Here is a 12,204-nt window from a genome sequence, read left to right as displayed (position 1 = left end):
CCAGAATGAAGGAGAACTTCACGTAACACAAGGAATAAATTATAACATGAATGACATTTTTAAGTGTTTCATAGATTCCATCTTATAAATATAAGAAAGATTTTAACCACCACAGATTTCATCCTTAGGATTTGCATTTTACTTATTAAAGTTGTTTGTTAATAAGTTTATCCTGGTGTCTTCAGTATTTAAATAATGCCTAGAGCTTTATTGAATTTAAATAAATGCAAAAAGGTTTTCAAATGAGTTAGCTTACATATAACCAAGCCAGAACAGAACTAAATTAGGATCTAGTGCATAAAAACATTGCTAACATTTTTCTTCCTTAGATTTGTGACAATATTTTGGGGTAATAAAATATGTACTGTATTAAACATTCTTTTATAATTATGGCAGGTGTAAACCATTGCATGATATTAATGTTTTGAAAATATACACAATATAAAAACACTTCTGTTTTTTTCATGTATGATGGAGTTCTCTAAAAAGACCATTTTTTTGTTATTGTTTATAATAATGACCAAATTTTAATTAAAGCCTCAGACACTGTAATTTAATGATTCATTGAGAATTTCAGTGTGTGGATTCTTTTTAAAAGAAAATCTAGTCCTTGTGATGGCTGCATCAAAATGCACCTGGAGGGGGATGAGCGTACAGGAGGTTTCTAGTAGTTTTCCTCTGTAGTAACTATCGCTGGTAGAAAAATATAGAAAAATACAATTTTGGAAAAAAAGAGTGTGATAACTGTAAAGAAGAACTGTAACATTTCAATTAGTATAAGTACTCTTATAGTTTTGGTGTTTTTTTTTTTTGTTGGTTTTTTTTTTTTTTTTTTTTTTAAGGGAGGAGTCTCCTGTTCCTGAACCCTGAACCACAATATCTACACTGACTTGTAAATATTATTTTGGCAGTTTTTCATTTCTGTGGGTACATGAATCTCACTCTTCTAACCACTAGAAGAGCCCTTTGTGGAAAACTCTGCTAGAGTAAAGCGACAAGAATTCAGGCTGAAATTTTCTTGTTGTTGTACCTTATTGTCATCCATCTTCCTGCTAAGTTTAGTTTTGTGGTCCACTGCCTCTAAAAACAAAAAACGAAGTTGGTGGAAAATACTTTAGTGAAACAGTGTCCTATAAATCAACAGATAAAAACTTTGTCACTATTTTGAATGGGTACTCATATTACATCTATTCAGCTATTAAATCGAATCCGTGCTGGCATAGCTAAATGAGAATGGACTAGAAAAATTCCTAGGTTTACTAACCTTGAATAAAAGGAAATACTGTAAATTAACTAATTACAGAGTTCCTGATGGTTTTGATAGTAGTATTTTTCCTTGACTAAACATTCAGAGAATAATAAAGGGGCAAACAGAAAACAATACTGAAAGTCAGTTCTAGACACTGCTATGTTGGTCAAAAGATATGCTCCATCCTATTTAAAAGCCATTAGAGAAAGGATTCCAAATGTTTTGGGCTAGTTGAATTCATGTAGCAAGTTATTTCTGTAGTAGTGGACAACAGGCAAATTTCCTTTGCAGAACATTTTACCTTTTGCCTTTTTTTTTTTTTTTTTTTTTTTTGAGATCTAGATCTCTAGGGAGATGATCTTTTTGGTTACTAGATCAGGACCCTCCTCTAAAGACTTGAGGGCTTGTACTTGACACAACCATCAGTTACCACAGCTATTCAAGACTTTGACACGAAAAGTATCAACCATGCTGACATACGGATGTCTAAAGAAGTGAAACAGCTATGAAATTTTACTGTCAGCAAAATGAATCTGAGTACAGCACCTGTCTTTCAGTAATTTTTTGTGGCTGAACAGTAAATACTTAGAAGCGACTCAGCAGTTAGAAACAAATGTGTAACTTGAGCCACTGTCATCATATTTTATCATACTTCATCATCATATCATATATCGTCATACTTTATTATGTTAATAAAGTTAACAACTGCCAAAGTTGCTTCTATTTATCATACTGTTAACAATTAATCTTAAATGATGTAAGTCAGGATCCCACAAATAAGAAGGCGTGACATCTAAACGCAGCTATCTGGTCTGGACTTGATTTGAACTTTATACTTACATTTGGCAAAGGTAACAATTTCTAGTAGCAACTTTCAAAGACCTGTGTGTAAGTTATTAAGAAGGCTTTCCTTCTTAAAACCTTCCAGGCTTTTCACAGTGGTGCCCAGCAGGAAGAAGAAAGACAATAGGCATAAATTGAAAACCTTCAAGGATGGAAATTGCATAACCTCTCTAAGCAATCTGCTCCATTCCTTGTCTGTAGAAACTTTTTCAGTACGTGGACAGACAGGCAGTGGAACAGGTTATCCAGAGAGGTTATGTAGTCTCCATCCTTTGAGGTTTTCAAAACTGACTGGGTAAAGCCCAGAGCAACCTGGTCTGATTAGGTAGATGACCTTGCTTTGAATAAGAGATTGGACTAGAGACCTCCTGATGTCTTTTCCCACCTGAATTGTCCTATGATCCCATGAAAGGTAGCAGAAAAACATCAAAAACAATTTATATCAAAGTAATGCAAATGGCTAGTTAAAATAAAAATAGCAATAAAACCCTAATAAAGTCCTACTGGTTTCAAAAGAAAACGAAGATTGTCTGTCAAGACCAAAAGCTTTTCACAGGGTGTAAAATATTCTGTAATGTAGCAGCATGTGCAAGCCAGTTTAGGATAGATCACAAGTGTAAAGGCAAACTACAGATCTTAGTTTTTCAAATCAGAGACAGGGAAATGCACTTTTGTGACCAGGAATAATGCATAAGCTCTCTGTGCATGAAGAACCCACTACATGGCTTTAAAGAATTGAAGCTGGGAATTTGCCTTCCTCTGTTTAGCTTAGGGATGCATTTTTTCCAAAGGGAATGTAGCTGAAATTCAGCTCACAGGTTAACAATCCCAAAAATTTTAGGTGGTAGATATTGACTTAGGGTCTTAGGCTGAAGAGCAGACTCTGTTTATGTAGGCTAAATAGTTGCATTCTTGTGGCAGAATATTCTGTATTTGTAGAGTCTAATTAAAAATAACCATTACCCATTTTGTGGTTGCTATGTCTAGATTGTATTTAAACTTTTCATTCCTTTGAATAAAATAGGTGAGATAATTTTTTTTTCAGAAAGGATCATCAAAAGAAAATTCATTCAGTGGTTATTTTTCCTTTCCCTGATGTTATTAGTAGAAGCTATTAAATGCTTTCAAAGTGCAGTTTCCCCAAAAATTAATGTGGCAGTTTCTATGGGCTATATTTTATAGAGTTTATTTTCACATACAAAATATCAGTAGCTGCAAATACTAACCATACATGCTATGGTCCATGACTGCTCAACGTTTATGTGCAGATTTCTTTCTGAAGCTATTTGTAGCTGCATGCATAGATTGAATTTAGTATAATTTTAAAACTTGTCTTATTAGAGGTTATGTACCAAATTTCGGCCATATGCAACTGAAAAAAAATGTCTTCCCTTTTCTCTTTAAATTTGACTTCATGTAAAATAGTCAGTCAACAAGCTGCTTCGCAGTAAAATGGAAATGAAGAAGTAAAGGAGGAGGATTTTAGCATGCCTTAGAGGCTTCTGTAGCTGAAATAAATTGTGTATACCTCGAGTTGTTTGTTGGTGAGTGAACATCCTACAACTGCATATGGCATCAAGACAGGGAAGACTTTACAAGGCTGATAAGAGCGTATGTTCAGTCCTCATAAGGCACAAATAGAAGGGAAGGTCTAGCAATCTCTGCTCACAGAGTTCTGCAGTAATGTAAAAAGTAAACCATACTAAGAGTGCATATGCTAGTATGAAAGCAGACAATATCATTCCCCTTTAAGAGAGACGGTGAAATTGGAAGATCAAGTACTGAGAATGTACCTTTGAAAGTAACATTCAAAATACCTGATGCACTTTGGTTCAGTTGACTTTGAAAAAGTCCTGTAGAGTACGATGAATTCTGTTTCTTCCTTCCTTCCTCTTGTTCTGGACATCCTCTTCCTTGCTGGAGAATGTCTCTTTGAAAAACAGTAAATAATGATGCAGAATGTGAGTGCTATTATTCAGTTTATCATGCCATACCTTTGAATTGTGGAGTGAATGAGGATTCTGGCTTCCTAACACTTGACATAATTAAAGTAAGAATTTATTGTAAGGAGTATTTTTCTCCAGTCTCTGCCATATGCAGTTGGCATTATTTTCTACAGTGCCCTCCTTCATCACGTGGTATGGCTACTGTTTGCGTTCCTGTACAACTCTTCCATTTTGCTCAGGATCCTGCCTTGTGTTGTTCCATTTTGCTCAGGATCTTGCCTTGTGTTGGAATGTCTTTGTCAGACTTACTTATTTCTAATTGCTATTGTAACCTTTAGTTGGTGCAGAATTTTTCTCTGTAGCAACTAGCTTGTCCTCACCAGTCCTTGGATGCTGCCATAAAAAGGCCTTCATCTCAAGTCAACAATAAGGGCTATTCAGGATTATCCTTTCAGACAGAGAAGTCTTTTTTTTTTTCTTAAAAAAATAGAATCATACATAAATTCTTTCTAAAAAATGGAATCATACATCATTCCCAAGTGAGACAAATATTCTTTGTTATTGAATTTATCAGAAAGCCATTTTAGGGTACTCTTTTGTAAATATTGATAAATGTAGACTGATAAAATCCTAATTTTACACCTTTCCTCTCCAATTCATCCTGAGAAATTAAATAAAGAGAATTATCTGACTTGTATTTCTTCATCATAGAAAAGATACCCTGGTACTGCACTTCTGGAAACTTGGCCACTAATTTCTCTTGCTTTCAAGTAGTGCCATTTCAGAATGAACCAATTGCCAAGACAATTTTAAAAGTGGTTATATGTGGCAGTATTGCATTTTTATGTCAGTCATTCTAGCAGTAAAGACTGTCAATATTATTTTTGTTGAGATGCTTAATTTTTGTTCTCATGCTGATATACTAGTTCAAGAATACTGAAACAGAGTTACTAAAGCTCTGAATAAAATCTTGAGATATCAAAATATGGACATTTATTTTGGATCTGTGCCTCTCAGATTGGGATATCTGATTGTCCTGTTCCGACATATGAGACATGCGTTATTTCTTGTTTGGTTATTTTTCTAATTTCGTCTGTAACTTCCCTAGAGCTTTGCTCCACTGGAGAGGGTTACAACCTGTATTCACTTGTATAGAGTTTTGTTTTCATCTAATGGCCAAGGGTTGGATTTCCTGTAGTATTTGTTAAAACAAAAGATTTGTTGCTCATTAAGGCTCTGTTAATGTTTTAAAACCAAAATTCACAACTTCCAATAGCCTTCCAAAAGATCTATTTTCTCTATCTGAAAAAACTCAAATGGAAGAAGGAAGTTTACAGAACGTGGTAAAAGGGACTGGCCCACTTGGCAGCAATATCGGAACACTGTCAGAGTATGCAGGGATGCAATGAGGAAGGCTAAGGCCGACTTGGGATTAAGTCTGGGAAGGGATGTCAAGGACAATGAGAAGGGCTACTTCAAGTACATCAGTAGCAAAAGGAAGAGCAGGGAAATTGTGGACCCACTGCTGAATAAGGTGGGTGGCCTGGCAATGGAGGATGCAGAGAAGGCGGTGTTACTGACTGCCTTCTTTGCTTCAGTCTTACTATTAAGGCTGGCCCTTACCTCCCTCTGGGTGGCCCCTCTTACCTCCCAGACCCTAGAGGTAAGAGAGAGAGTCTGGAGAAAGGAAGACTTTCCCTTGGTCGAGAAAGGGAGAAAAAGTTAGAGAAAAACCTAGGAAAACCTAACACTCACAAATCCATGGGCTCTGATGGGATGCACCCACGAGTTCTGAGAGAGTTGGCAGATGTTATTGTGAAGCCACTGTCCATCATCTTTGAAAGGTCACAGAGAACAGGAGAGGTGCCTGAGGACTGGAGGAAAGCCAATGTCACTCCAGTCTTCAAAAAGGGCAAGAAGAAAGACCTGAGAAACTACAGGTCAGTCAGCCTCAACTCTATCCCTGGAAAAGTGATGGAACAGCTCATTCTGGATGTCATCTCTAAATACGTAGAAGAAAAGGTTATTGGAAATGGTCAACATGGATTCACTAAGTGGAAATCATGCTTGACCAATCTGATAGCCTCCTACAATGTCATGACTGGCTGGGTAGATGAGGGGAGAGCAGTGGATGTTGTCAACCTCGATTTCAGCAAGGCTTTTGAGACTGTCTCCCATAACATCCTCATAGGTAAGCTTAGGAAGTGTAGGTTACATGAGTGGATAGTGTGGTGGATTGAGAACTGGTTGAATGGCAGAGCTCAGAGGGTTATGATCGGCAGTGCAGAGCCTAGTTGGAGGCCTGTAACTGGTGGTGTTCCCCAGGGGTCAGTACTGGGTCCAGTCTTGTTCAACATATTCATCAATGACCTGGACGAGGGAACAGAGTGTGCTCTCACCAAGTTTGCTGATGACACAAAACTGGGAAGAGTGGCTGACACACCAGAAGACTCTGTTGCCATACAGCAAGACCTGAACAGGCTGGAGAGTTGGGCGGAGAGGAATCTAATGAGCATTACAACCTAAGGGCAAGTGTAGGGTCCTGCACCTAGGGAGGAATAAGCCCATGCACTGGTACAGGTTAGGGGTTGACTTGCTGGAAAGCAGCTTTGCAGAGAGGCACCTGGAAGTCCTAGTGAACAAGTTTACCATGAGCCAGCAATGTTCCCTTGTGTCCAAGGAGGCCAGTGGTCTCCTGTGGTGCATTAAAGAGAGTGTGGCCAGTAGGTTGAGGGAGGTCATCCTCCCCCTCTACTCTGCCCTTGTGAGGCCGTGTCTGGAGTACTGTGTCCAGTTCTGGGCTCTCCAGTTCTGGGCTCCCCAGTTCAAGAAAGACAAGGAACTACTGGAGAGAGTCCAGCGGAGGGCTACAAAGATGAGCAAGAGACTGGAGCATCTCTCTTTGGAGGAAAGGCTGAGAGACCTGGGTCTGTTTAGCCTGAAGAAGACTGAGAGGGCATCTCATCAATGCTTATAAATATCTGAAGGGTGGGTGTCAAGAGGATGGGGCCAGACTCTTTTCAGTGGTGCCTGGGGACAGGACAAGAGGCAACGGGCATGTACTGGAACACAGGAAATTCCATCTGAACATAAGGAAAACTTCTTTACTTTGAGGGTGCCAGAGCACTGGAACAGGCTGCCCAGAGAGTTTGTGGAGTCTCCTTCTCTGGGGATATTCAAAACTTGCCTGGATGTGTTCCTGTGCAACCTGCTCTAGGTGAACCTGCTTTGTCAGGGGGGTTGTACTAGATGATTTCCAGAGGTCCCTTCCAACTCCGACTGTTCTGTGGTTCTGTGATCTTTGGGCAGCTGCATCTTCTGACAGTCTCTAGTGAGTTGGCTTCAGACTCTTAGGGTAAAGACTGCTAGTGTCCTCTCAAACTAATAGCTTGAATTGTTATGTTTCTCAAACTGCTAAATGTTGATCTATAACTTTTAATCCAAATTAGTTTTAAATTTAACTTTTAATCCACATTAGTTTTAATTACTTTTAGTTTTAATTACTTAAATTTTTACTTTACTGTTTTCTTTCTCATCAGCTGGAATATCATCAATAATATGCAATCCATAAAAACTCAGCTACTGTGGAATGAAGCCTTGCCGGCCTGTAAATTCTGAATACCAATGAAAATGAAGCGCATGTCATGTTTTTGACCAGTAAACCCTTACCAAATTTAATGAACAGTGCCAACAGAGTTTCATATTGTAACATAGGAGTAGTTTACTAGAGTAGATCTAATAATATGATAAATATGATATGATAATGATGCCCATTACAGCAATAGATGATAGTAGAACTTTGTGGAAGGTGAGACAAAAAAAAGAGACATTGAAATGCTATAAAATTGTGTGGGATTTTGAGTGTTACATAATATACACAATACCAAAAGAGCAAAATAAAATATATAAATGTATGAATTTATATTATTTTATTGGCAAGAAAATCTCTGGATCTTGGTTTAGAACAGGCATTCTGAAGATGGTGTTATTTGCAGCTATTTCACTTGGATAACAGTATTTCATGGTAGCTATCCCATTTCTGTCATTACGTACCTATATTCACATGCAGTTTATGAGGAATTCTTAGTTTACAGCTTGCAGTTATACACTCTTGTATTGTATTACTTCTCACTCTGAACTTCCCTCTTTCATATGTGCACATGTACATGCACACATACACACTCATACACCCATGCACAGTAGTCTTTCAAGAGCTGTGGACAGAGATTAAAAAGTAGATGCTATGGATTTCTTGTTGCTATGATTTCCATTAAGTTTTGAATAAAAAATCATATAGACCTTTTACTAATCTCCTATTAGTTATTGCCATAATAACTAAAACTAAATGGAAATCAACAAAATACATTTTATTGCATGATTTCGTTTTAAATGCTGCAATTGATTAATAGCCAATTATTTTCAAGTTTCATAGTGATTTCTGAAAACTAATAAAAACAGTTGTACTTTGCTAGATCTTACTCCCTGTAGCAACCTTTCAGATGTAGCACTCCCCATTTTCAAATGTTCTTTATTTTGTATCAATACCTTTATTCTAAAAAAAGCAAAGCTGCTTCCTGGCCCTTTCCCTACACTTGTACATATTCATATCTGCTTCACAAATTTATTAGTCTCTAAAGACCACAGTGAAGGAGTGACAAAGAGAAGACATACGTTGATATGCCCATTTTGAATAGTTTTAAAAGATGTGATAATGGATGTTCATGTTTTCTGCAAGATGCAATATTTTTCTTTGCTTCTATCCCTTTTAATTTTCTCTAAATGCTGCCATGTCAGTTTAGCAAACAGGAAGAGAATAAAACTGCTTCCTTATTTATAGGGAGAAGAGAGTTTTAAATTTTAGCCTACCTAGTACAAGAACAAACTTCTCCACGTCAAGTTTGTGTTTTGCCTATCTGATTGTCTGCTTCAACCTGTTTCTTCTAACTTATGCCTTTTTCTCTTTTTGTATTTCTGTTAACAGAAAGCTGACCTTGCAGTTGCGCCATTGGCAATTACCTATGTTCGAGAGAAGGTCATCGACTTCTCCAAGCCCTTTATGACTCTTGGAATAAGTATTTTGTACCGCAAGCCCAATGGTACAAACCCGGGCGTCTTCTCCTTCCTGAATCCTCTCTCCCCTGATATCTGGATGTATATTCTGCTGGCTTACTTGGGTGTCAGTTGTGTGCTCTTTGTCATAGCCAGGTAACATGTCAACTTTTGTGATTTTTTTGGCAATTGTTACCATCTTTTTTTTAATAATAATTGTCAAAAGTCACAAAAATTTTCTTACTTTCATACTCATATTTTAACTTCGTGATGTACAGAAGAATAATTAATGATGAGGGTTCTCACTATTAATTTTCTCCACTGCCATACTAAGTCTCCAGTTTGTTATGTCAGTAGGTCTTGAGTATGTTAGCTATATTTCTCCTTTTATTTACAAATCTAGAGACACTAGACAGTTTATGAAATGTCTTTTACCAATTGTGCTGTGTTTAGAAAGACAGGGGTTGACATATTTTATTTTATTAGTCTGATTTCCTTTGATGCTATGGTGCTTAATCTCAAATTGAGTACTTAGCTGCCCATGTTACTCCTAGATGTCCAAACTGGGCCTCTACCTGTTACAAAACAAGATACTTTATGCAGATTAGTATCTTTGAAGTAGAGTAACGGTATTTAGTTTTTAATTGTGTGCTGGGTAAAATACCTGAGATACCTCACATGATTTAAAGTCTCAGATTGGAATGTATTTGAAAGCATATTTAGTTGAGTTTTGATGTTAAGGAACTCAATGCTATTGTTAAATTATAAATTGATTTGATATATAGGGCTCACTTTTTGATGTGTTTTCTTCAACACAGACAAGCAGGAAAACATCTTTTGCCAAAAATTCCCATTATGTTTACCTTTTTCTTGTTAAGTAATTAGGACTGACTCCAGATGCTCACAGAAAGATAGTCTTACATGTTGTAACTTTGACTTTTGCTGTAACAGCAAAAAAAAAATTCAGAACAGTAAATCAGTGATTCCCAGGTGTGTAAATGTAGTCTTTTTTGCAAATTCCACCTAATAGTCACTTTAAAATATTTTTTTTTAGTGAAATACATATAAATTGTATTGGCATTTATCCCTTTCGTAAGATATTTTCTTTGTCTGTAGCAGTGGTTTTCAGAAGCATATGTTTGACTTGATAATGCAATCTCATTTCAGCCCTAAGATTTTTATATTTCATTCTGTGGTACACAGTAGAATCTTTATATTTTTCTTTTCCTATTGTGCTGTAGTTGATATCAGGGTTCTCCATCTTTCTTTGATTCTATCCATTTCATTTTGGAGAAGTTGTATCATTCCTCTATGAAGGGGAGAGGTAATATTTTTAGAAATGTAATTTAGAAAAGTAATTTAGCAAAATTACGTGTACATAAAGTACATAAGGTATTGAAGTAATATAGATAACACTGAAACATATTCTGTAATTAATAACTTTGCTTGTGTGCCTTCTTTAAAAGTCTGCTTTAAAGAGCCAGACTTATGTTGAAAGAACAGTAGATTTTAGTGGACTATATAAGCAGAGACTAATCTCATTTCTGAGGTGTTCCTGTGATGCAGGTACTTCTGAAAGCACAGTTCAGCATAAATCACAAATGTTATCTTGTGAAACACCTCATGTAAAATATTTATGTGTATGTCCAAAATTCTTTACCCTATTGTTATCACTGAAGGACATTTTCAGCATGATGCACAGTGCTTTGAAAGGCAGCTCCCAGTAATGTTAGTAGTTGTATGGCTGAGTTCTTACTTATGCTTTGAAAATGTGTCTTGTCTTATTTTGTAGGAAAGATACGTTTTCTTGAAGCCTTTTTTTAAGTAAGCTATTCAGTCACCTCATCTCACTAGCAGAACTGGAAAGAATATTTATTTTTAAAAAGAAGTGCCGCATAGTAGACCAGTATTCCTGAACTTTTTCTCACTTGTTTGTTTTTGTGACCAGCACCATAAATTCCTTGTTATCTTCATTGTAAAACAATATGAAATACGTTTTATACTGAGCAGAGGAGTTTGGTCTTTGTACAGCTGTATAAAATATCTTTTTTATGCCTAAATTTATATCAGCCTTTAGATCTAGAGATTTTTGATACCTCTTAACTTGAACAATCAAATATTGATCACACATTTAGAAATAAAAGATCTAGGATTATGTAATAAAATCTACAGATTTTATTCATAATGCAGAATGACTTAATAGTATGTGATAGCATTTTCTAACACTATAGTTCATATAGGGAAACAGGTCTAAGTTAAAAATGTAACTTGCTGAATAATAAAGAGAGAAAAGAATACTATTCAAAAGTAAAAGACCCTTTGCTAATATAATTCACAAAATGTATCTATCATGTAAAGGGACATACTGCTAACTCAAGTGTGGTGGTGAAGAGGACTTTGCAGCATAGTGCTGGCTATATATTTTCAGTACAGATTATAAATTAGGTATTGCACAGTTGATGATGTATTTTTCAGTCCTGGTGTCATGAAACTGTTGGACTGTATGCCACTAAATTAATACGTTCCACCTAGAGTGTCTTATTAAGAAGATTTCTATTTCATAAAAATCCTTCCATAATGAATGTTTAAATACCAGTGTTTCATAATAATTACTATGTGTTTCATAATAAGGTGTATCTATGTCTGGAACAGTACTTAGTATGTCTTTTATGATATGATGTTTTGTAATTACATCTCATGAGTATTCAGTGTAGAATATTTATTTTTAGATTTAAACCTCCCATTTTTGTGTCAAATGTTTTGTGATTTTATTGTTTTAGCATGTCTTCCAAACAGTGTTGGAGCGTAAGGTCTTGGTATGCTGAAAATGGAAAGTCCAGTTCTGTTGCGGTATTTGTATTTCACCCATTAATTAGTAGTATGGTCATATTTAGGGAAAGATGAGGAAATCAGTAAAAGGTTCAAGAATCTTTGAGAAAAAATTGCTGAAAGGGCTTTTATAGAGTAACATACTAGGCATAAATGGGGAAAAATGTAATATTAGTCTATATTAGTCTTTTCCTTTATTTGAAAGAGCATTGGATTTTCCTTCCAGTTTGGGAACTAGATATAAAAAGCTGTAATCTTTGCCTACTCAACAAGACAAAAAGGTAGGAG

General features: G+C 36.1%; 1 protein-coding gene across 3 annotated transcripts in view; it reads left to right on the top strand.

The window, feature by feature from the left end:
* Positions 1–12,204, top strand: part of GRIK2 (glutamate ionotropic receptor kainate type subunit 2) — a 418,840-nt gene that overhangs the window by 266,858 nt on the left and 139,778 nt on the right. For all 3 annotated transcript variants that reach the window (XM_063329880.1, XM_063329879.1, XM_063329881.1), the window contains one exon: positions 9,020–9,243. In XM_063329880.1, coding sequence (XP_063185950.1) covers positions 9,020–9,243 — 224 coding nt within the window. The remainder of the gene's footprint in view (positions 1–9,019; positions 9,244–12,204) is intronic.

The sequence above is a fragment of the Chroicocephalus ridibundus genome, chromosome 3 (assembly GCF_963924245.1).
Source record: "Chroicocephalus ridibundus chromosome 3, bChrRid1.1, whole genome shotgun sequence".
In the NCBI taxonomy this organism is placed as follows: domain Eukaryota; kingdom Metazoa; phylum Chordata; class Aves; order Charadriiformes; family Laridae; genus Chroicocephalus; species Chroicocephalus ridibundus.
Note: the sequence above shows the minus strand (reverse complement) of the source record. Positions and strands in the feature narration are given on the sequence as shown.